General features: G+C 40.2%; 1 protein-coding gene across 1 annotated transcript; it reads right to left on the bottom strand.

Annotated features, from left to right (window-relative positions):
- Positions 1–32: 32 nt before the first annotated feature.
- On the bottom strand, positions 33–26,015 carry LOC122671652 (protease Do-like 9). Its single transcript, XM_043869003.1, has 9 exons — positions 25,258–26,015; positions 23,356–23,555; positions 23,080–23,260; positions 22,683–22,874; positions 21,682–21,914; positions 789–890; positions 558–608; positions 354–458; positions 33–273 (listed from the first exon to the last, which is right to left on the bottom strand). Exons 1-9 carry the CDS (start codon positions 25,856–25,858, stop codon positions 175–177), a joined length of 1,764 nt encoding a protein of 587 aa, XP_043724938.1. The 5' UTR covers positions 25,859–26,015; the 3' UTR covers positions 33–174.
- Between the last annotated feature and the right edge of the window lie 522 nt (positions 26,016–26,537).

Here is a 26,537-nt window from a genome sequence, read left to right as displayed (position 1 = left end):
TAAGTTATGAACGAGTTTGGAGCATAAAGACCCTATAGTAGCAGCAATTTACCTACTTATTTTGACTGATATTTAAGATTCTATCGGCCGAGTGCTACTGAGTACTGCATTCTCTAATTTAGGGGTCTACAAAAAGACAAACTTGGATAGTTGGCCAGCCACTACACTGCTAGCTCATTTCTTGAGATCATCAGATATTGCTGACGGTATGCAATGAGTAGTGAGAATATCCAGTGTTGCTGTCTTGGCCGTCTTTGTCTGGAGGACCACTATCTGCACTCAAGGAGAACTCAAGTGAGGAGGAGAACTCTAAACGAGGAAAGGAGAGAGAGAGAGAGGGGTAAGTTGAAAACCTGCTGGTACTCCAGATCAAACTGCAAAAATTCATCTTCACAATTCTCCACCATGCTGGCCAAGCTCTTCAGATTCTTAACAGGCTTACCATTGAAAGCAAGAACCTAGAAAAACAGTAACAATTGGAATGTTTTAATCAACTGCCAGGGATCAAAGTAAATAAACTATGTAATCAGCAGTTTGTCTTCACAACATGTCCAAACCTGAGTATTCACAATGTCCTCATACCCAATATTGATATCAGCCACGAGCACCTACAAATAAGTTCCAGGAAGAAATCCACGTATTATAATCCATGCTCAACAGAATGTTCCAATATAATGCACTAGGCAGCCAAGTTAAAGGTGCTAAAAAAGAGGAGAGGAAAAATCTGCATGCATGGGTGTGTGTGGAAATGAGGGGAAGGGATTGGAGGAAGGGGAAGAGAGAAAGACCTGAGAAACCACCACAAGCTGTTCATCTTCTGATTGTGCCATTGCATGCATGTGTTTGTTCAACAGTTTGACTGGTGCATCCAAAAAATAATCCTTTCCATACTGGTATACAGAGTAACAAAAAGGGTTAGGACAACGGAACAGGACATGTTCAAGAAACAGCTTTAAGAAGCTTATAGCCTGCAAATTTTTTCCTTCTTTTGTGGTCGAACAAAACAACTAATTTATTCAAGAGTAAGAGAAAGAGGGAGGGGGGGGGGGGACAGCTTGCCATTTGCATCCAGAAAAGAAGAAACAATATAAACAAAAACCAAAATAAACAGAGTATATCATACCATCAATGAAAACTCAACACATAAAACCCAGACACTGACAATAGAACGCTAGAAGGCCCAAAATATTTGTCCAACCTTGGCACCCAAATCAACAAAAAGTTTCACCAAACTATGAAACTTACTACACTTCCCTAAAATATGGGGTCAGTTTGAAAAGCCCCCTCTCAAGCTAGAAAGCCGCAGTATTGCTACCTTCAGTCCCGGCACTTCATCGGAAAACCAAGACTTCAGACAATCCAAGTCCATGCATACAGGTCAGGTTTACCCTCTACTAGAATCCTCTAGACCAAGAGGAACCTGAAACACGGAAATAAAGCACTACTTTACATTCTATGAAATGTACCCAAAAAAAGTTCTTTGAAAAATCCAACAATAATTGCACCTAGTCCTCAAGATATCAAACTGCTGAATGGGACCCGTTTCGATACCTCTGGCAGCATCATAGTGTCATCTTAAGAATTCAGTCCATTCTCATAGGAATTGGACAGTAAGCAGAACGCATGCCAAAATCTCAATAATGGGAAGATGGCGTGATTGTTAGCCAGGATCCCATCCAGCTTTGCTGCATGTAGGAAAGATTTGATTTTTGTAGGCATCCCTTTCCACAACTTGGCGCAGGTTGGAAGGTTCAGATCTAGTTTATAGGGAGGTTAGGGATAGGATAAAGGGAGAAGACGAGGTTTTAAGATCAGATTCTGATCTTGGATGAAGAGAGAATAAGAGACGAGGGGATGAGAGGGAGTATCGTGAAAGAGAGGAGAAAAGATGAGACTGAGAGGGGGGAGAGAAAGAAGAGAAGACGTTGAGGAGACACGAGGGATAGAAGGTGATCAAACACACCTATAGGTGATCAAGCACACCTGCTGATTTCCAATGAAATCCAATATTCAATTCATTCTTTAAATCTTTTTTTCATTGTTGGATTACATGAGTATATAAAGAAAATAAAAATGACTCTTGGACTCGAGCATTACAACAACAACAACAACAAACTCAGCCTTATCCCATCTTAATGGGGTCGGCTACATGGATCCAAAACAAAACAAAATAGAGAAACCATAGTTATACTAAAAAATAAAAGGTGAAGAAAGGATAGGAGAAGAAGGATGGGGAAAGAGATGATAAATGACAAAGGAAAAGGACAAATGGGAGATGGGAAATAAAAGAAAGATGGAAGGTAGCAAGAGGAAAAAGGCACAGCCCAACACACAGTCTAATCTCAGCTAGATGGGGTCTGCGACATGGATCCTTGCCCTCCAATAGGTTCTGTCCGAGGTCATACTTGGGACCAGACCTAGACTATGCATGTCCTTCCTCACCACTTCTCCTATGGTCATTTTAGGTTTGCCCCTAGCTCTTTTAGCTCCTTAAATCAGGATCATATCACTCCTAACTGGGGCATCCCTAGGTCTCCGTTGAATATGGCCATACCACCTTAAACGATTCTCTCGGAGCTTGTCAACGATAGGGGCAACTCCTAAGTCTGCTCTTATATGTTCATTCCGCTCCTTAGTCCGCTCATGGACTCAAGCATTAATCACCTAGAAATTAACTCCAATAAAGCATTAAATTACCTAGAAACTAATACCAAGTAAAATTAATTACTTACACAAACTTTTGGACTCCTACATAGAAAACTTACAAGACCAACCTTGAAAACTGAAAAGTCTAATTAAAGCACCTAGAAAAAGAAATCAACTCATCAAGTAAGCCTAGGAAAATGAAAAGACACGTTAGAATATAAAAACACATTTTAAGAAAATTAAACTCAAGTCTGGTGGCTCTTTGGAGTCGACTACATGGGCCCCACCAGCAATAACATCGCAGGAATTAACCCTGGCCAGTGGAGGTACAAGGTGCAATACAAAAGACAAGGGGGGCAAGGTCAAATATTACCACCCTTAACATTGAAGGTTGAGTTCTCGTGATGCCTGCTGCTTCGAGCTTGGAAAGCCCACTACCTGAGCTTTTCAATTACCAAAACCTTATGTCCTCTACAATTTAATTGAAGCTCAATGAAGGATCTTCAGGAGATCAGGTCATCAGGAACAGGTTGCATCTCCAATAATTTAAAGTTCTCCTTAAGATGAGCAGCCAATCAAGAGAATCAATGCCATTATCCATGTAAAAAACAACCAAGGTTTTCTTCTCAGTAACTAGATCATATATATATATAACAAAACAAACTAGAGTTGGAACTTAAAGATGGATCGAATCTAGTAAGAGAGATGAGATTTACAGCAAGAAGAAGAGGAAGGATAGAAGAGAAGAGAAGAGAAGAAGGAGGATGGAAGAGAAGAGAAGAGAAGAAGAAGAGAAGGGAATGAGAGAATCGATGGTGTGTGTTGAGTGATTCTCAACACACATATTACTTCATTAATAATCTCTTCTAAATTACAAAGACCTCCCTAGGGAGGTAAAGGGAAATAAAATAAGAACAAGAAAAATACAACTTGGTCATGTCTTATAATATGACAATGACAGAACTACCCCCACAAGATATACTAACAACTCTAACACTCCCCCTCAAGCTGGAGAATAAATGTCATACATTCCCAGCTTGCACAATAGGGCACTAAATAGACTAGGAGTGAGACCCTTGGTGAAGATATCTGCTACTTGATCACCTGTCTTCACAAAGGGAGTACAAATGCACCCAGAATCCAACTTCTCTTTGACGAAGTGACGATCAACCTCAATATGTTTGGTTCGATCATGTTGAACCGGATTATGGGCAATGCTTATGGCAGCTTTGTTGTCACAATAAAATCTCATTGGCCCTTCAGTTTCAAAGCTCAAGTCTTGAAGAAGCCTTTTCAACCATATAAGCTCACATGCTCCATGGGCCATGGCCCTAAACTCGGCTTCTGCACTGGATCTAGCTACAACTGGTTGCTTCTTGCTCCTCCAGGTAACTAGATTACCACCCACAAAGGTACAATACCCAGAAGTAGATCTCCTGTCAGAGACTGAATCAGCCCAATCAGCATCTGTGTGGCCTTCAATCTGCAAATGGTCATGCCTGGAAAATAGAAGACCTTTTCCTGGACAGGATTTCAAGTATCTAATGATGCGATACACGGCATCCAGATGTCCACTTCTGGGAGCATGCATGAATTGACTCACCACACCAATTGCATAGGAGATGTCTGGTCGAGTCAAGGAGAGATAGATTAGTTTCCCAACTAACCTTTGGTATTTGCTTGCATCTATAAGAGAAGAACCACATTCATCACCAAGTTTATGATTCGGATCAATGGGGGAAGTGGCTGATTTGCACCCCATCATCCCTGTCTCCTTCAGAAGATCCAAGACAAATTTCTTTTGGCAAATGTTGATTCCTTTCCTTGATCTAGATACTTCAATACCCAAGAAGTATTTCAAGAGTCCAAGGTCTTTGATCTCAAACTGTTTAGCCAGATAAGACTTCAATCTGTTTATCTCAGCAACATCATTCCCAGTCACCACAATGTCAACAACATAGACAATGAGGGCTGTAACTGTACCATTACCTCTTCTGATAAATAAGGCGTGGTCAGCTTGACTCTGATAATACCCATTCTTCAAGAGGGCTTGTCTAAATCTCTCAAACCTGGCCTTAGGAGACTGCTTGAGGCCATAGAGCGCCTTCTTCAAGAGACACACTTTCCCTTCAGCTGAGGGACACTTAAAACCAAGTGGAGGTTGCATGTATACTTCCTTTGCTAAATCTCCATGAAGAAATGCATTCTTCACATATAATTGGTATATTGGCCAATTTTTATTGGCTGCCACCGAAAGAAGAACCCTGATTGAGTTATGCTTGGCTACGGGGGCAAAAGTCTCCTGGTAATCAATGCCATACACCTGACTATACCCTTTTGCAACCAGTCTAGCTTTGTACCTCTCCACTGTACTATCGGATCTATACTTGACTGTATAAACCCATCTGCATCCCACTGGAGTTCTCCCCTGGGAAGATCAACTAGTGTCCAAGTATTGTTCTTCTCTAGAGCCACCATTTCCTCAGTCATTGCTTGCATCCATTTTGGATCAGATAAGGCCTCTGTGACATTTTTAGGAATAGAAGAAGACTCAAGGGCAGTGGAAAAAGCAATACCTGTAGGAGAAATGGAGTCATAGGAAACAAACTGGGCTATGGGGTTAGTACAGGCTCTCTTCCCCTTTCTCATAGCAATGGGAAGGTCTAATTCAGAAGGAGAGGAATTACCTGACTGAGGAGGATGATACTGAGGATGTGGATCCAAAAAGGGATCTCGGCAGGGTTGCTTATACCATGGTTGCTTCCCTTTTTCCTTCAACAAGCATTCCCCTCTTGTGAATACACCATCTTCTTGGAATCTTATTCCCTTGTATTCTTTTTTCCTGCTAGCATCACCACCACTACTAGCATCAATATCAACAACACCATCAGCATCAGCATCATCAACAACATCCACTTCTTTGTACTTTCCAATATCAAATAGGAATGGGGAAGTTGAGGTAGGCAAGGAGATAGAAAGGGAATGACATCGATATTCTTCATTGCTAGTACTCTCCCCAATGTAATGTTGAGGGGAAGAAAAGTAAGGGATAGACTCAAAGAAGGTGACATCTTTGGAGAGAAGTGGCCTTCGGGAAGGAGGATGGTAGCACTTATACCCTTTGGTTGAATCAGAGTAACCCAAGAAGATGCACTTGAAAGCTTTGGGGTCAAGCTTGGTACGGGCTGATTTGTTGACATGAACATAACAAACACAACCAAAGACTCTTGGAGGCAAGGAGAAAGCTGAGGAGTGACGAGAAAGAAGAGCTAGGGGAGATTTGGAGCCAAGGAGTGGAGTTGGCATCCGGTTAATAAGAAATGCAGCGGTAAGAAGTGCATCAGACCAGAAGGTCTTAGGCACATGCATACCAAAGAGAAGACCCCTGGTAATTTTCAGCAAATGGCGATTTTTGCGCTCAGCCACCCCATTTTGTTGTGGGGTGTCAACACAAGCCAGTTGATGGAGGATGCCACTATCAGTAAAGAACTGTTGGAGCCCCCCATACATGTACTCACCCCCCTTATTAGACCTAACAATTTGAATGCGGGTACCAAACTGAGTACTAATAAGATGATAAAAATCTTTAAAAGCATCACAAACATCACTCTTTTGTTTCAACAAAACAGTCCAAGTAGACTGAGAATAGTCATCCACAAATGAAACAAAGTAACGAAATCCAAATAAAGAAGTAGTGGGAGAAGGTCCCCAAACATCAGTATGAACAAGAGAAAAATGTGCAGTAGATCTATTACCACGATAAGGATAAGATGTGCGACAATATTTAGTAAAAAGACCAGATTCACACTGAAAAACATAAGATGAAGGAAAAGAAGTAAACAAGTGGGGTAACTATCTCCTCATAACAACAAAAAAGGGATGACCCAAACGCTGATGCCAAAGCATTACAGACTCCAAAGTACTACGGTCACTCCGACCACAAACATAAGCTACAGCAGTAGATTGGGCAGGTAACCGTGGTTTAAGAAGATAGAGCCCTCCTTTCTCAGTCCCACTGCCAATAACCCTCTTTATCTCCAAATCCTGAAAGACATAATAGGAAGGAAAGAAAGTGACACAACAATGTAAGGATTTGGTTAGGTGACTCACTGATAATAGGTTAGTAGCAAAATCAGGAACATGAAGGACAGACTCAAGGGAAATAGAAGGAGTGACTCACACATTACCCTTACCAGAGACAGAAGAAAAGGAACCATCCGCAACCCTTACCTTGTCCCGGCCAAAGCAAATGGAGTAGGAACCATAGTACTGTGACATACCAGTCATGTGATCAGAGGCTCCAGAGTCAATAATCCAGGTGGGTGCAGTAGGAGGGGCAGATGAGACCTGCAGAGCTGAGGCAGAAGTAGAAGACCCTCCAGAGGGAGAACCAGTAGCAGACGCTCCAAGGTGAGACATCAGGCGACGGAGGGCTGCAATATCATCCTGTGAGAGGGAATCAGAGGCCGGCTAGGGTCCAGGTGACTCAAACTCAGATGTCACGGAGTGAGCCCTAGCTCCCCCTCGCTTTCCTCCCCGAGCACTGGATGAACTACCACGCATACCAGGGGGCTGCCCATGAAGATCCCAACACCTGTCCTTGGTGTGTCCAAGCTTGCCACAATGATCACACTTGTATCTCTCACGGTGATCTCCACAAGGTAGCCCTTGGCCTTTCCCCCCACTTTTCCAGTCTCTGTGGGAACTGGAAACAAGAGCCGATCTCTCTATTGATGGTGCAATATCCATAGTGGTTCTCCTGGTTTCCTCACTTTGCAAGTAGCTGCACACTTCATCCAGAGATGGAAAGGGATATCTTCCTAAGATTTGCGGCGAAGAGGCTCATACTCCGGGTTAAGACCTCCAAGCAAAATAAGGATCCTTTCCTTTTCTGACTCCTGTAGACCTTTGCACGATCATCGAGTTGGACAACTGGAGGTTGTTATAATGATCATATTCCTCCCACAAGCTAATAACAGAGTTGTAGTACTCAGAGATACTCCTATCACCCTGTTTCATATGGATGATTTTTTGGAGAATTTGATACACCTTTGTTGCATCTCCAACTCTATCAAAAACTTTGGAGACACTATCCCAAACATCTTTCGCAGTCTCCTTGCTCATAAACCTCCTACCTATCTCAGGTTTCATGGAGAATATAAGCCAAGTCATAACAGTGGAGTTCTTAGTCTCCCACTTGAGATAGCCTGGATCAATTGTAGCAGGAGCTGTGATAGACTCAGTAATGTAACCCAACTTTCCCCTACTGCGTAGGGACAACTTCACAGACCGAGACCAATCCAAGTAGTTGGTATTGTCAAACTTCACAATAGAGATTTGGGTGTTGGGGTTATGAAAGGAAGCCATGGTTGGAAAACCACTACTTAGGCTACCAGGCGTAGTTGGTCCACTGACCTCAGAATCTTGTCCAGACACAGTAGACATCATGGGCAGACACTCCAACAAACAATAGTGGACTGCTCAAATGGGGAGTACCCTCAACCCAAACAAAGTAGGCAGACCAGCAACCAAGTCCCCAACAGCCAAAGCAACCAAACAGAGAACCAATACCAAAAAACAGCAAGTGTATAGGCAGTAAAGGCTTGTATAACATCAATCAAACTGCTCTAATACCCAATAACCTTCAGTCCATAGCAACAACAGGTGTAAAAAGAACAAACAACTCCATTCGGATACACCAAAACACATCCACGATACTGAGCTTCAAAAAAAAAACAGGCCAGAGACAAAAAAACAGAGCTGATGGTACCTTGAAAGTGTCACAGTTTGGAGCTATGCTCCTCAAACAGGCTCTTTCTTCAACCGAGTGGTGGGGGGTTCAAAAGGGTACCCCTAGGCGATCCACAAGCAGCAAACCTCTTCCCAAAAGATGAGAAGATGAGGGAGAAATGAGAGAAACACTCCTTCAGCTGGCGGAAAAACAGGGTGGCTGTAGGAGCTTCAATCTTCAACAACAGCCACTAAACTTCATCCATGGTGTGTGGGTTTGAAGAATGAACCACCAAATAGTGTAGTATGTGTATACTTCACATAGTACAGTCTCTAATGGAACCCCTTTGTCCTCTTAGGGTTCCAAAGAGAGGTGAAGAGCAAGACAGCAAAGCTTAGTCGACTCTCAAACCAGATTGCTTAACTCTGATACCAAGTTGGAACTTAAAGATGGATCGAATCTAGTAAGAGAGATGAGATTTACAGCAAGAAGAAGAAGGAGGATAGAAGAGAAGAGAAGAGAAGAGAAGAAGAAGAGAAGGGAATGAGAGAATCGATTGTGTGTGTTGAGTGATTCTCAACACACATATTACTTCATTAATAATCTCTTCTAAATTACACAGGCCTCCCTAGGGAGGTAAAGGGAAATAAAATAAGAACAAGAAAAATACAACTTGGTCATGTCTTATAATATGACAATGACAGAACTACCCCCACAAGATATACTAACAACTCTAACAACTAGATCATATAATTTTGGAAAGATGAGCTTCAACAGTTCTAGTGCTATTTATCATTCAGAAAAGAGTTTTAGTACCCAAACTAACTCAAATGTTAACTTTCATGTATTACAACATTACACAGACAATTTCATAACCACCATCCACTCGCCAACTCTACCGATCATGTGCCAGGCAGCCACAGCGCATCCAAAATACCATCACAAATCACCACAACCACCACCTTTGGGCCTCAGATTCATGAGAGAAGTTGGTCTTCAACCCAGTCCAGCCCCTCAAAACTTGCGAACAAGGTTCCAAATTTCCAATCCCAAAGCTGATATTTTAAGTTCATTCCAACCAGCCCCTATAAAATCCTGTCAATTTATTATTGCATCCTCTCAGTGATGTAGATCAAAATATGAAGAAAAGAGGCCAAAACACTGTTCACGTGAACAGTGTCACAGCCCCTTACTTTGCCTTGGTGGAGTATTATTAAAAGATCCTATGGGGCCCAAGATCAGATTGCATGAAGACTTTTTTAGAATAAATAATTCTGTCTATGTGTGGAGATTTAGAACTTTAATTTAGTTTCTAATTTCAGATGCTTAAGTTTCTATTTTATTAGTTTCCATTTTGTGGCTGAATTATAAAGCCAAGTAGATTTAGTTAATTTATCTCAGGATTTAGTAGTTTCTACTTTATTGAGTTTCTATTTTAGTTTAGTTTTATTTTTGGAAGTTCTATTGTAAGCCTGCCTATTAAAAGGCATCAGATTTTAATGAAAGCCAGAATTTAGATAAAAAACTGTTTGGCCAACTAAGCCATCGTGTATCGGAGCTCCTCCTATGCTGCAACAGCTGAATTAGCTGTGGGTGAGAGACCCAGGGTGAGAAGCCCATTCCCCTACCCCCTCTTCTATTTTCTCTTCTCCTCCCTTCCCTGTTCGATATACACTGCTGTGTTGTTACTTGTGAGTTGTGACTGAGATTTGTTTCCTGCTACTACTTCTGAGAAGGACCAGAAGTCATTCCAAACCACTGCTGGAGCTGCTGTTGCTGATCAGAGACAAGGAAGACCATATACACACCTGTGGCTGCACTTCCTAATTCCATGCTGCTATAATCGAAAGGCTTAAACTCAGCAACCTTCCTCCCATTGACAGTGATACTTGGAAGACTGCATCAGGCCCCTAAGGAGCCCACTAGAACTCAGTCTTGAACCCTACTGCTGTTCCTTTCATTGTATAGATCCTGCTGCAATCGATCTCCCGCTGGTTTCCCTGGTTCGAGATCGACTTTTGCATTACTCAGGCCAATAGGATGTAGTAGAAATGTAATCGTTTTGAGGATTGGACCAGGGAGGCAGATCATTCACAGCTAATGTCAATCCAGATCAGTACTGGATTGCCTGACCCATTGTCCAATCTAGCCAGTGGATCAGACAAATAACTGACTATTAACTTAGCATACATCCATTTTAAACCAATCTGAATCACAGACTCCGTGTTGGTATCAGTCAACTCCAACACACAAGCAATCTTAAGTCTTTCATAGACCCAAATGAAGGTGCTCTTATACGAGGCCCCAAAGAGAAACCCAAGATAAGAGATGTGGGAGTACCAACCTGCGACTGCCAAATCCCCATTCTTTAAGACTTTGCCAACAAAATTAATTGGCTCTAACTGCCAACAGCCCTTAAAATCTTCCAATAACCCCTCCGCAATTTGATCATGGTCACAGAACAACCCAGTTTAGAACAGGGTGAGGTGGGGGGAAGGATGTGGACAGGAGACAAAGAGGAGAATCAACAACCATCACAGTCGCACAGAGAGAAAGAGAGAAAGATTCAAGTCCTTGTCATTGGTAAAGGTGGCATAGATCAAGCATTGGACAAGATGGCATATGAAACAACTAGTGAGTTCAAACATCAAACCGAGCCCTTCTGACTTTTCTTATCTCTCACTGCGAATTATGTTATTACTCCCTCTGTCCTGTAATGACTGTCCTATTTAAAATAGAACAAAGTTTAAAGTGGGACATTCAAAGCATTTAAGATAGCCTGTCCTTTCAATTCTACCTGCACTACTTTTTCTCCAACTCTTAGATTTATTTTAAAAATAAATTGTTGTAATGGGTAAAATAGTAAAGTTGATAAAAAGTTATTGACCAAGTTGTAAAGTGGACAAACATAATTCACAGTGATAGAATTATCCCGACCCCATTTAGATGAGATTCTCCTGGCGTGCTGGATTGTGCCTCTTTCCTCTTACTATCTATAATCTTTCATTTGTCATTTTCCATTTTTTTCATTTCTCTTCTCATTCCCCATCCCTCTTTTCCCATCTTTTCTTTCCTTTTTTTGGTTAGAACTCAGTTTTCTACTTTGTTTTATTTGGATCCATGTAGCCGACCCCATTAAATAGGGATGTAAATGGATAATCAAAAATCCATATTAGATCGGGTTCATATTAGTTTAAGAGAATCCATATTCGGAAAATCACTATCCGAATCCGTCCGATAACAAAAAGGATATGAATATGGTATTCCCAATTTCCGACCGATTATTATCCGATTCGTTTACCTATCTGATGGAATCAAATTATCCGTATCTGTTTATCCGTATTCGTCCAATAAAGTTGTCGTATATCAAAAAAAAAAAAAAAATTTCATAATTTCATATATTAGTATATTACCTCTACTATCATCTTTTTTTTGTTAGGTAAGCCCCCTTGTACGGTAGTACCTTCCCTTGTCGGCGTGTGACTAGTTAGAATTTCATTGTTTAGTATTTCAACGGTTCATGGTCGGTACTCGGTAGTCATTAGTCACCGCATATGGCAATGCTTTTGTCCCACATCGAAAAACAAAGGAGACTGAACAACCACAAGACTATAAAATGGGAGCAAAATCGTGTTGCACAATCATGCAGAGCCAAAGCCAGAGCATTATGTGCTTCAATTTGGTGTTGCGCAGGAGCAACAACCTTCTTGCTTGGGGCGCTGGGCTCATTCTTCAACGGGCCAATAATTATCAAGTTCAAATTGTTAAAAAATGTATATTAAACTAATCGAACCGGATAATATCCGGAATTCGTTTAGAAAATCGAATTTGAATTTGATAATATTAAATCCAATCCGATTGGATAAACAGATCGAATTCAAATAACTATTTGACAAACGGATTCGGAAACGGAATTGTCCTATCCGAAAAGAATTCGATCCGTTTACATCTCTACCATTAAGTTGGGATAAGGCTGAGTTTATTGTTGTTGTTATTTTATGGTCTGAGACTGCTGTAGAGATGAAATGCTAAATCATAAACCAATAAGAAGGTAAGAGAAAGATGAAAATTTTGAAAATAAGATAAAAACAAAGTAGCATGAATAAACAAAGGTTACAGGAAAAAAAATACATTTAGTGAACATATCCAACAAAAATGATGGCTGAACTGATGGGAACAGAAGACCCTGTAAAACAAAAAACAATCAGTCTAAAGTAGAACTGATGCAGATTCATCACCAAATAGGGCTTGTTTCATTGGGAATAAGTCTAGGGTTGAGTTACATACATGTTGGGCCTTTGATCCCATGGGTTTCTAATGTAATAGGCCACTTTTATGGGCCTAAAATATGGGTATATAGGTTGCATACGGGATTAGCCCAATACTTAGTTTATTTTTATGTTTTTTAATTGAACTGATTCAAATTGGTTGCATCCAATTGGTTCAATTTAAGTGATCATGTGACTTGGTTAAGTGGTCATGTGACAACTTAAGTGGTCATGTGATGTAGGTTGGGCTGGATGAGGACTCTATAAGTCCAGCCATGTTTTAAGTCTATTTCTTTTAGTATTTTAGTTTCCTAGTTAGTTTAAGTTGCCTAATAGGTTAAGGATTGGGTTAGGCCTTTCCTTTTTAGTGTCTAAGTCTATTTTTGAGTCTTCTATATAAGTTTGTAACGGAGGCCAGCATTGTACACGAATTTTGATTAATAAAAACTCAGTTTTATGCTTGCCGCCTTTGTTGCTGCCTTTGCTCCATCGTGATGTGCCTTGTGAGTAATATCGTGAGTTGCCTTGTGAGTAATATCAAGGTGAAGGGATTGGTGGATCTCCAATCGATTCCTTGCATCATGAAGATCGGGAGGGCTGCTACTTATCTCCTTGCATCTTGTAGATCGGGAGACCCCATTGTTCATCTTCAAAGCTGCTGCCATTGAAGATCTCTTCAAATCCAGTAAGTTTGAACCTAAACTTTGTTTAAACCTTCTTCTTCTCACTCCTACCCTAACTAGGATTCCTCCATAACTTCAAATCTATCCATTAGTTTCAAACCAAACTTTCAGCACACATCCCTTACATCATTATTGACACTCGATCCAAGTTTCATCAAACCCCCACCACCCTAAACCCTAGAATCCCCTACTCCTACCTCCATTAGGAATTGTCTCCAATAACCTTATCTTGCTGTCCAACTCATCTAACCTACTTCCCTTCACTCAAATATCATAAAACCTATACCATTAGACTTCCCTGCACCTGCCTATCATTACTATATAAGACAACCCTAACCTAAACCTAACTTAACCCTAATTTTGACCTAAAATTCAATTCTGCCCAAAATTGCAGAATTTCAAAACTCATCCAAACCCTATTATTTTTATACCATAATAGCCCTCTATACCTGCCCATTAATACCCTATAAACCCCTTTCCCAATATCCAACCCTAATCCTAGTTTTACCCTAAACAGCCCCAAATCTGCCTAATTAGCAAACAGTTTCAGAACTCTGATCTTACCTGGCTCCTATTAGGCCTTGCCTATATAGGACTACATTAAGAACTGAGTGTTTGACTGTTCAAAAGATTGTTAGTGTGGATAACAGGACTGTAGCAATGGGGCAGCATGCTGTGTACAACACAGAGAAAGTTCAGACAGGTGGTCAGGAAAGGATCAAGGATTTGATGTGCTAGATACATCTGCTGAAAAGATCCAGCAAGTTGCCCAAGAGAAACATATTACTAGATATCTAATCAAAAATAAGACTTTCTCAGATGGCCATATGAATTATATGGTCAGATCAATGAAAAAATTGGGAGCAAGCATCAGAAGAAATTTTCTAAGTGAACCTAAAGATTACAGGAGGTGGTTACAGAATCTGCATGAGTTGTGACAAGTTTTCCCACCAAATTACAGGCAATTATTTATTTATAGTTCCTTCCATAGCATGTCACTATTCTCAAGAGAAAATCAAAAGAACTAGAATAAAGAACCAAGAACACCAAATTTGGTATCATTAGCCTCTATTTAACATGGTTGTGAAGAGAGGAGATAATTTGAGAGGTTTGGAATCCCAAGTTCCAACTTTCCGCGTTCCCTTAACAACTAGAAGGCATTTTCTACTTCTAGTTCTAGCACAAATTAAGAGCAGCAACATGTGGGGGTCCAGAAGAGATAGGAGAGTGAGAACAACAGACCCAAAAGGGATGTTCTAGTTGATATATTTTTTATTTGCTTAGGAGGCAGCCAAATTTGTCAGGAACCCTGACGTACCCTCCGAAATACCTTTTTCCTCTGAACATAATTTCTAAACAATATCTTAGAAGCAGACCATCTTCCATCGGCATCAGATTCATCCCACAGGTTGGTGGTCAGTCAAACGACTTATGGTTACCCAGTAAAGCTGGTGCTGAAACTAGGTTAGCCATATTCCCTCAGTTCCCAGAATTACCAATGAAACAAGCTGAAATCTTTGTTATGACTTCACCAATCAGATCTGGTTCAATCTTCCTTTGGCTTCTCCGGGTCCCATGGGTTACTCCTAACCTAAGAATCTAATTTGAAAATGGCTGTGACACCATAGGGTGTAGAGTACTTTATGGAATTGGTGGCCTTTTCCCTTTGTTGGGAAAATGAAAGACAATCTACGTATTTTTTTTATGGTAGAACCATACCCTTGGAGCATTTCCTACAAAACCATAATTTTCTTTTGGAATTGGTGGCCTTTTTCCCTTTGAAAAGAGGAAGTAGTTCAAATAAATATCTACTTTGTGCATCTGTCTCTGTGTGCACTGTGTAGTACTAAAATATTATTGCATAAATAAGTAATAATATGCAGGAAGCATGTATTCTTTCATTCATTTCGGTCATATATTGCTAACTAAAAAAGCATAAGAATTTACAAAATTCAGAGGCATACGACATACAGGAAAGACAGGGAGCTGGTGGCATAAAACAGATAGAAAAGGCATAGAGAGGTGCATCAAATAGCTTCAACTTATCAGATTCAAGCTATATACAATAAAGGCATAAATCTTGGTAGGGAAAGAAACAACATCTTTCCCATTGGTGCAGGTAGATCACCTAACTGGGCTTATTTTATTAGAAATAATACATCTTTCCCATTAGAACTAAATAAGCCCATTAAATGTGTGCATATCTGGGGGAGTTCATTCTATCTTCCCCTTCTCTCCTTTTTGTCAAAAAAAAAAAAAAACAATGACGAGAGAGAAACAGAGAGTATTCAATCATCACAGTCCATGTTGCTTTTTCTCCATCTAACCTAAACTGTTTGGCCTGAAGGAATTTGACCCCATGTAGTTGAAAGTACTAAATAGAATAACATACATAGTTCAACTGGTAGGGTCTTAGGTAGGTGAGCTAATCGCCTGGGCAATTCTTCCAGAAAAACAACTCCAAGCATAATGCAAAAGATGGTCTCCAGTTCACCATCCTCCTAGCAAAAAATGCATAGTTGGGTTAGGAAAACCCTAAAGCCACCTCAGATAAACTTGAAACTCCACACCAAATTAGCTAAAAAGACAAATAGAAACTGAGAACTCTTCTTCTTCCATTTCCTACCTTCTTCATTCGTATTGATCTTCACCTTGCTAGCCAAAATAACTTAGACAAGAAGTTGACAAAGCATCAATTTCCACACCAATTCCATCATTTATGAAGGCTACAGTGTACACTCTCATACCCAACAAATTGCACCAGCAAAAGAACTGGTTTAAGGTTGCAGAAGAAAGACTTCAAAGGTAAACTTTTAAGGTAGTAATGCAGTATAATGGCACCATAGATTACTTAAGAGTTGGTCCCTGTCCTCTTTTCCATGTTTTAAAATGTCTTCAAGATCATCCATACTTCTTTCAATATATTATTGCAATAGCTGACTGTGACAGAACTGCTACACTAACTTGACCCACTGTTTGACCCATGTTTACCCACAAAGCTGCAATCATTTTAGCTTCATTCTCCATAGTCTCTTGGATTAATCCCCACCCACAAAGCTATTTTCCCATTAGAGTTTCACTTGTATGCTTGAATGGGTAAATCGCAATGCATACTCTCTCCCCAAATCCACTTTACTGATCTTCTTAATTTCTCTAACCCATGTATAGCAATTAGTAAATACTTGATGCTAGACAGGAAAGCACGGAGAGAACATAGTAGGTTGATTGGAATTTCGGTAGGAAAACATTCTCCCTTCAAGAAATTTGTCTTGTCCCATGAGGCTGACTCCATCAAGGTTTTAGGTCTTGGTTTCGCCCCTGGTTTCGCCAGGCCAAAAAAGCGAGATCTGCCGAGATCTCGGCAAGTTTGTGTATTTTTTCCCATCCTGACTCGGTGGTGGGTTTCAGTGGCCATATGACCCAGATAGGTCCTGAAACTTGAAACCCCCCCTATTTTAGCCGTTCTAAACACAATAGAAACATTAGTTTTTACAAATTCAAACCCAAAATGGTACTTTGACTTTGGACCCTAGGTTGGTAGCCTACGGCGTAGGTGAGCTCTACCCTAGGCTATTCCACAGAATATTTAGAATACATATAATTAAAGTAAAGGTGTAAAACAACTTAATTAAGCATTAGGAATTAAAAAACATCAAACCATAAACCATTTAAGCATTAGGCATCATATTCATAATCATACATAGATCGGTGGACATAGCATCACATATAAAAACTACATAGTCAACAAACAAGTATTGATCATGTTTCTATGAAAAAAAAAAATAGTTTTTTGATTAGTATTTATTTACCTAAAATTGTTCTTGAGATCCAATGCAGCTCCTTCTCTTGAAGTTGAAGCTTCAATTTTGAAACTCCAAGCTTTAATCTTCAGTTCAGGTGAGATTTGCCAAAAAGAAAAAGCACCAAAACCCTCACCTTCAAGTGTTTTTACTTCACAGCAGAGCGAGAGAGAGTGCCTTTTTATAGCTTGGTTTGGTCTGGTTCAACCGAGATCGAGATATACCACGAGATCTCGACGAAATACCAAGATCTTGCACAAATCCTGTATCACCAACCGTCTCGTCTCGAGACCTTACGAAACCTATATATTTTCAAGATCTCGGCGAAATCTCACCGAGATCTTGTACTATGGACTCCATCCGATCTATTTCTCCATTTTGGTGCACAGTCACACCTAAAAGTTGTATACACCCAAAAAAATGTAAAAAAAATCATAAACCATATCCACAATGCATAAAGTCCCAGGGGTACCAAATCTTGGTATTGTGTCCACCTATTTAGCCAATAAGGATCCAACAAAAACTTGTCTACCAAAGCTCCTTGGTTGGAATATATAATCAATGTAATCACCATCCTCATTGATGCATCCCAAGGCGAAGAGCCATACCGGGCCGGGGGGTTCTTAACATTGTAACACCAGCATTTCAGGTAAGATCCTGAAGACATTACAATGTTAACTTTTCTACATATGCCTTTCTTACAGAAACACAATTCTTGTGATACGAATACAGTTACATCCTCCCACAAAAGGTACAGCTTTTTGCACGTCACTGCAAGCCTTTTACTCACACCAAGTAAAACTCTTACCATAATTAACTCCCCCACCCCCCCCACCCAAAAAAAAAAGGTAGCATCGCCGGAATCCTTTCTCTCACCAAATAAAACTCTTACCACACTTAACCTGATGCAGCCTCGTTAGAAGCAACGAATCGGGAGTCCAACACACTCTTCTAGGCGTGCAAATGTGCAAAATGAACATAAGAAAGAAAAGAAAAATGCAAGCAGGAAAGCTACAACTCTTCGAGATTGTAGTGAAACTCTTTGTAGGACACGGGGAAATTGCAACTCTTCAAGGATGCAACATAACTTTCCAGGGTTATGGGGGTAGAATACTTCAAGGTTCCAAATACTCAACTGAGTAAACTTTCATTAATCCATTCTTCGTTGATTTAACTCCCACCCAAACTACATATTTATAAAGAAAATAAAACCCTAAATCTCATACCTCTACTCCTAATAATCCTACGCTTGAGATTGAATCAAAGATGACATCAAAAAATAAAAAGAAGTCTACCTAGATTACCCTAAACGATGGACAGTTTCTTAGCACATTAAATTCCTAAAAAAAAAAGGGAAACAAAATATGGGAGAAAAAGTAAAGTCATCCCACAAAGCTGTCCTTGCATGGTGGCTACTCCTTGGTTAAGACATTCCAAAATCAAGCCAAATAAATAGGGAAGGAAACTATATTAAAAAAAAAAAAAAAAAAAAAGGCTTGGCTGGATCCTCATAATTGTCCAACTATATGTGTTTTACTGTTAGCTTCAAAAGTCAACAACTTTCCTAAATTATAGCAAGGGAGAGATCTTGTCTTCCAACTCAACATCCAAAGCCACAACTCTCTTAGATTGGCTTTCCAACAATAGAGGGAAGGAATAGATCTTCTTCAATCTCCTTTGCTAAAAAATAGGGAAGATGTCCAAACTCCAAAATTGGTAGTGATCTCTTCAGGGTGAAATTGGTTGGAGATTTTCTGGGAGGCTTCATTGTTGCATGGGGGGTGCTTGGTTCGGTCTAGGCTGCTGATGTGGCCTTGTCTAGGGATGTAAACGGATCAGATTCAGCTCGGATACGGATCGGATGTGATCGGATTCAGATATTCCCTATCCGAATACGGATACCTCTAAACGGATTCAGATGCAGATCGAATTCGGATTTTCGATCATCCGTTTACATCTCTGCCTTGTGTAACCCAGACCTTCCTCTCCCTAGCGGATACAATTCACTCTCAATCCATATCTTTTAGATCATGATTCTCTTTTCCTCATATTCTAGAATCTGTTGATTCTTTAAAAACCCTCAAGATCATTATTTAATTGATTTTTTATTATTAAGCATTCGGATTTTTTTCCGGACGGATTTTTATCGGAGTATTCAGATTTTTTTCCGGATATCTCTAAATGAATACGGATTCGGATTTTCGGTTATCCATTTACATCCCTGCCCTTGTCAAACTGGGCACGCATCATACCCTCATGGTTAAAAAGAATTCATCCTCGAATTCTTGTGGTCAATCATAGATGCATGGCCTCTACTTGGATCAAACGGGAACAATCCGAAATCATCATTCGTATTGTTGAATATGCAAACCAGACCACGCAATTTGGTCACCAGTTCTCTGATCATCTCCATCTTGCTACGCATGCACAAAACTGGTTCATATAATGCAATCTTGGCTCGAACATGTAATGCATTCACATATGGATTGTCGATGTTGTTTATGGCTCGAACAAGCTGAACTTTGAATGAAAGCATAAACGTATACAAGAATAGATCAACAAACTTGACTTGAGTAAACTGAAGTCGAGATGGCGGCGTAGTCATCTCCATAAACGGATCATAGAATGTATGAACAGTGTTGTTCAGATGTGATGCATCTTGTACGCATCGCATATTACCATAAGTTATATTACTCATGATGAAGTCTTTGTCATTTATCGCCTTCGTCATCTCATAGCCTAAAAATATTAAATTTGTTTTCATAGTTGTTAACATGAAAAGGGGATCAAGGATTTTTGTTGTCGCCATTGCCTCCACCATGTGGGAATCTTGTTCGTCGTCGTACTCATCTTGGTATTCGTTGAACTTGGAGGTTCTCTCGAATTAACCTGAACATGAAAATACTCATCTTTAACGTCACTTGCCATCGACTGAACTTCTTTTGGTAAATTTGAATCACATGTCTCAGAAACGGTATATGGGCAATCCATAATTTCTTCATCGATTGAAATCAATTCCGAGAATTCTGGTTTGTCATCGTTAACACTCATGTCGTTGACACTCATATCCCGTAATGGTGAATTCCATCCGGGGGATCTGTGTCGATGAGTGCTCCTCCTTCAAACAAATTTTTGACTCTCTAAATACGAAAAGTAAGCATCAGACGTCTCCTCAGTCGGATTTGGACGCCACGAAGCGTTCCTCAATCGTACAAGTTTTAGAGTTAAATCAGCAACTAGTTGCCAAGGTTGCAATTGCTCTTTCTCAAGAGTGAGTTCAGAAAGTTGTCGCCGAAGTTGCATCACTTCATATCACGAGTTGATGTGCTCCATGGACTTGTACGTGCACCTCTCTGCTTGGGCACCATCACCGCTCTCCTCCAAGGCTTTGATACCACTGGATGCATCCTTGTTGGAAGCTCCGGATCGGGACAGTTAAACACACTCTTCTAGGTGTGCAACTGTGCAAAATGAACACAAGAAAGAAAAGAGAAATGCAACCAGGAAAGCTACAACTATTCAAGGTTGTAGTGAAACTCTCTGTGGTTTCAAGGGGTTTAACCTGACTCTTCAAGGACACAGGAAAATTGCAACTCTTCAAGGATGCAACGTAACTTTCCAGGGTTACGGGGGTAGAACACTTGCAAGGTTCCAAATACTCAACTGAGTAAACTTTCATTAATCCATTCTTCACTGATTTGACTCCCACCCAAACTACATATTTATAAAGAAAATAAAACCCTAAATCTCATACCTCTACCCCTAATAATCCTACGGTCAAGATTGAATCAAAGATGACATCAAAAAATAAAAAGAAATCTAGCTAGATTACCCTAAACAATGGAGGGTTTCTTAGCTCATTAAATTCCTTTAAAAAAAAATACAAAAACAAAATATGGGAGAAAAAGTAAAGTCGTCCCACAAAGCTGTCCTTGGGTGGCGGCTATTCCTTGGCTAAGACATTCCAAAATCAAGCCAAATAAATAGGGAATGGAACTATATTAAAAAAAGGGGCTTGGCTGGATCCCCATAATCGTCCAACTATGTGTGCTTTAATGTTGGCTTTAAAAGTCAACAACTTTCCTAAATTATAGCAAAGGGAGAGATCTTATCTTCCAACTCAACATCCAAAGCCGTGACTCTCTTAGATTGGCTTTCCAACAATAGAGGGAAGGGATGGATCTTCTTCAATCTCCTTTGCTAAAAAGTAGGGAATATGTCCAAAATCGGTAGTGATCTCTTCAGGGTGAAATTGGTTGGAGATTTTCTGGGAGGCTTCATTGGTGCATGGGGGGTGCTTGGTTCAGTCTAGGCTGCTGATGTGGCCTTGTTGAACTGGGCATGCATCATAACCCCCCCCCCAAGAAAAAAAAATACCATCTATTGAGATAAAACAGTATCTATTGATCAAATTAAAAAGTTGACGATTAAGAAATGCAAATCTATAAATGCAGATAAGCTCATATTTACTTTAAGCATCATATATTCATAATTCATTGCAGCAATACCGTATAAATAACATGGAACAATGACAATCTCAAAGTAACTCTCACCTCAGACCGGAGATATGGAACAGTTACAGTTGTAAAGACAAATCCAGCAATAATGTAATATGAAGGAGGTCTGCCCTTGATGTGCGCTGGGATAAGCCGTTTGTGAGTTGCGAGTTTGATGTTGAATTCAAGAATTTCCGAATTGCGGAGAACTTTAACTACAGCATTCTCTTTAGTGTACTTTTGGGAAACAAGGTAACTAAAACCGATACGCTCTCCATGTCTGAAAGGAACTGGAAGATCACCACAAAAGAAAGCAGAATTAGTTATAAAATGAACAGACAATGACTTGGACATGTCACCGTCCTTTATTTTAGAATGCATTAAGAAAAAACCTGGGGGAAAAATCAATATCAATAGAAAGCTGTCATTAAAATCAACTAAATCATAGCTAATATCCAGTGAGTACAAAGAATCCCCTTGCTCCACCATGTTATTGAACTATTTTAAATGAAAGAAATACTAGAGGAACTAGAGCTTCTTCCCTTCATTCAAAAACGATTCCATAAGGGAGAAAAGAACCCATAATTAATTTTCATTAATCAAATGTACACAAATTATGAGAGCTAAGTTCTTATTATTAACCGTGAAGTGCATTGAAAAGAGTGTTCAGAAAAAGTGATACAGAAACTTTATATGCATCCAAGAATTTATTATTTTCCTAGCACGATCCCAACTAAGATTTTATCATTTACCCAGGAAGCAATATATAGTAAAGTAGGAATTAGTGGTCTCATGCTCCCTAGGGCTTGTTTGCAACTAAACCACGATCTCATACTTTCGCAAGAAGCACCAATGTTTACTAGTTACCATCAAACACTAAGCCCGTTCAAGTTACAAAAGAAACACACGACATTCTGCTGTAGAAGAAGAAGGAAGAGGAACCCTACAGGTTGCCAATACAAATTAAAACCAGCAACAAAACCAAAATCACCAACAAATAATAGTATATAATGGCAAGGCAGTAAAACATCAGAAATCTATAAGCAAGAATGTCTAACCTGTTCCATCATTAGCAATATCAATTCCGTCAAAGCTGAGAATAATATCGGATGGCTTCAAAACCTGAGATTCCGGGGCAGTAGGTTCAATTCTTCTTATGCGAACGCCCTTCTGGTCGGGTTTCATCCCCGTTGCCATCCGCAAATCAGGATTTTCCATCTTTTGCCACTCAACTCCGAGAATGGGGAATCCTGGAATGTAACAGAAGGTCTTGAGAGTTCATAAAAGATATGAATGCTGGTTTCGATTACTCCAACAAAGGGAACAGTTAATTACTTCCCACTAGGTTGATACGAAGATTGCAAGGAAGCACATAGAGACACTATAGTAAAGTTTGATACATTTCCAGCCAAGGAGCTCTGGTAGATAAGCAACCAGAGCCACGTCTCAATGTACCTGTATATTCTCCATTCCTCTCATAGTCCTGAATGAAGTGCATGATGACGGGGGTTGGTATGACGTAACCTATATTCTCTGCATCTTCATGTTTAAGGGACTGAAATGCAATTCCCACACATTTACACTTGTCATTAAAAGCAGGCCCACCAGAATTCCCCGAGTTTATAGCAGCATCTATCTGCAAAAAACAATTCATCAATGAGACAATTCAGGACAAAATTTCAACATGCTAGTATTAAAGGTAAAATGACAAAATAAGATAAATGCAGTCACCTGCAAACCCAAAAGTTCAGTTGACCCATGAACATACGACAAGATTTCCATGCGTGACACCACACCACTGGTCACAGAAATTGTGTCTCCTCCTATAGGGTAGCCTACAACAGTGACAGCATCTTGGAGTGCAGGCAAGGAGCCAAATTCCACTGGTGAAACGCCTTCCCAAAACTCATCATCATTTACTGTCAGCATCGCTGCAGTGGGACTAGAAAAGTAAATAACTAATTTTTCGATGTATATCAAGACTTAAGAAGTAGGTGCCACTCGGAATATAGGTCATGCAAAAAATAAGATACGTGTCAAAAATGCTGAAATATCTCTCCAGAACATTATAGAACTCGTAAAAACAACTGAATCATTGCAAAGCCTTCAGAAAAATTCATTGATATGTCATAATGGATGGAAGATTCGAAATTCTTCTTTTTTTTCCTTTTTGATGGACAGAGAATTTGTGATGGATAATATAACAAGATAAAGACTCAATTCCGGGTGTCTTCTTATTCCCTTTTTGGTTCTCTTTGCCAAAATTTTAGAACAGCAGTTAATAAGGAAATAAAGGGCGTACCCAATGCACGAGACTCCCGTCACTACGGGGTATGGGGAGGGGCAGATATGCACGCAACCTTACCCCAGCTTTGAGGAGAGGCTGTTTCCCGATTCGAACCCATGACCACCAGGTCGCAATGGAGCAACAATGGAAGTTAACAAATAAATCATGGATTTAAATACAACATTGATATTATTTTAGCTTATTCTTTTCATAGAAACAAGGAACCGTAATTGATTGTTTCCTCCACCATAATTAAAGCATAATTAAAAGATAAGGTGGGAAAATGAGTAATTTCACACTAAATATTAAATAACATTCTTTTTTAGATCAAATATGCAAGTAAAAAAAGGAGATCTTCGCAAGCTTGTCGATTAAATTACTATTGTTCTGAATGGACTTCTTCCCTTTAAAGGTAATAGCCTGACACTGATCTATCACATCCGTTTGAATGTCACTAACAATGGACGGGGTCTAGGTCTAGTTTTGTTCCGAAAAATGCAGTATTTTCTCTTCTTCCAAAACGAGCAACTGTTGTGCAAAAGTTCAGCTTAGCGATGGCACCAATAGAGACTCTCTTGAAGTGATTCCCCACCCACTGAGATTCGCACATGACACGTCTCCTAGGACTTCTCGAGGGGCTACACAGCTGGATGATATCTCCCCAGCTCCTTGTGGAGAAGTGGGGAGTTCACCTCCTTTGGAGTCTGATGTAAGGCCTTGCTACAGTGGTCCTTGGATTGTCTCAGATCTCTCCTTTTTGGTGTAACTTGGATATCATTCTATGCTTTCAGGTTAGCTCCCTTGGGGCCTGTCCCAGGGTGTTAGGAGTGCAAGTCTCTACTTGAGGCCTTGTCCATTCCTTAATCTTGTACATATCTTTTTTCCTTCCTTTTAATAAATTGATATTGCCCATCAAAAAGAAAAATTATTATTGTTTGCTTAACATATCCAAAAGTTCCAATGTCCTTAGATGAGTGCAGCAGCCTGCCAGAAACGATATTAAGTGTATTAAACATGTCCGGGGAACATCATTGGTAAGTTCAATGTCGGTATCCATGGAAAACAAATTCTTCATGGAATATTAGGAATCAAGTTGATTATCAGTAACAAAATTTACGCATCTTAAAATATCAAATCAGAGTCTAAACAATATCACACAATGAACCAATTGGTTACCCATAAAAATTAATATTAACTGTAGCTCATTGAAATCAATCCAACAAATATTCAGCAATTCCAATCCTAACACCCTAAAGCACAAAAAGTTCATGCTGATCATACAGCTGAGAAACAAAGCAGGCTAATTAAGAAGCGGAGAAGAAAAAGGGAGGTAGGTCGCGCTTTACCAATATCGCACTCCGTTCCAATTGCTAGCACAGTGGCCAAATACTTGGTATCGGAGCCGCGTTTCTTGAGCTTAACCTGCGTATGATGCTCCACGGAGTGTGCATTCGTCAACACCCTCCTTCCACCGATGATGAAACCACTACTGCTGGAACTATACTGTCGCTTGCGTTGCCAAGGAAGGGAAAAATTGGGCTCTGTATGAACACAAAACACCTTAACTACCGCGTCCATGGATGGCACCACCTTCACAACATTCTCCCATCCGGGCAGTGGCTCCATACCCGAATGCATAGCTACGTCACCGCCGACCGACATGGCAAGCACACAATCACTGTTGTTTTCGGCGGCACGAGAAGTCCTCCTACCAGGAGAAGCGACGAGAGAGGTTTCTGCGTTCTCAGAATGCTTCGCAGCTTTCCGTCCCCGACCACCGCGTCCCTTAGGTAGATCGGAATCGTCGATTTCAACTTTGCTGAGGGAGAATACGTCGTCCATGGCAGCGGAGGAAGTGGTACCTGGATTGCTATTTCTTTGTGAATCCATGGTTTCGGCAGCTGGTTGCTTCGGTTTCCGACCTCGTTTCCTCTTTTGGTCTCCCATCTGATACTATTCTGATTATTAGGTCTTCCTTCTTCCGCTGCTTCTTCGCGGCTCGTTCCACCTCTGGTCCTCTTCGACTGAGAAACCAAGAGAAGAAGAAGACGAGAACAGTGTATGTTCCGTAACTCCAGTTCTTACAATGCTACAATTTGAGATATGAATCCAAGAGATATTCTAAACTGGGTTTTTCTTGTGGAACAACACGGTTACAATGACCATGTAACCGTACCACAGTTGCTCCCGGTTGTCATTTTAATATTGGAGGGTATAAATGATATTACACATTTAATTTAAAAATATAAAAAAAATTTGGGCACACCGCTAGCATACTGCAAGCTAGCATCCACTGTGTTTATCTCACTCTTCCGCGCTGTATAGTTACAACCCAGTGTAAGTATTTAACTATAAATATCCATTGTAAATGGGTTTTGCTCTGGAACCACGATAGATTACATTGAACATGTAACCATGGCGGGATATTTGAATTGACCTCTTTCATACAATATGGACGGATTTTTTTGGTCCAGTCTCCATGCCCTGCTAAACGCGGGGAGCCTTGTCCATTGGGTATGGCCTTTTGGCAAGTAAAGGATAGAAATGGTATTGCCCATCTAATTAAAAAATTCCATGAAATCAATGCCTTTTATCTTATTTGGTATGCATCAGATGGTTAGACCTG

Source organism: Telopea speciosissima, chromosome 8 (genome assembly GCF_018873765.1).
Source record: "Telopea speciosissima isolate NSW1024214 ecotype Mountain lineage chromosome 8, Tspe_v1, whole genome shotgun sequence".
Lineage (NCBI taxonomy): Eukaryota > Viridiplantae > Streptophyta > Magnoliopsida > Proteales > Proteaceae > Telopea > Telopea speciosissima.
Note: the sequence above shows the minus strand (reverse complement) of the source record. Positions and strands in the feature narration are given on the sequence as shown.

Excerpts from the sequence above, each read along its gene's own strand:
- LOC122671652 (XM_043869003.1), bottom strand. The coding sequence starts at position 25,858 with ATGGGAGACCAAAAGAGGAAACGAGGTCGGAAACCGAAGCAACCAGCT. Across the intron at positions 22,875-23,079 it reads GAGGAATGGAGAATATACAG|GATTCCCCATTCTCGGAGTT; the intron begins GTACATTGAGAC and ends GTTACATTCCAG. Across the intron at positions 891-21,681 it reads TTCCATATCTCCGGTCTGAG|TATGGAAAGGATTATTTTTT; the intron begins GTGAGAGTTACT and ends TCTGTATACCAG.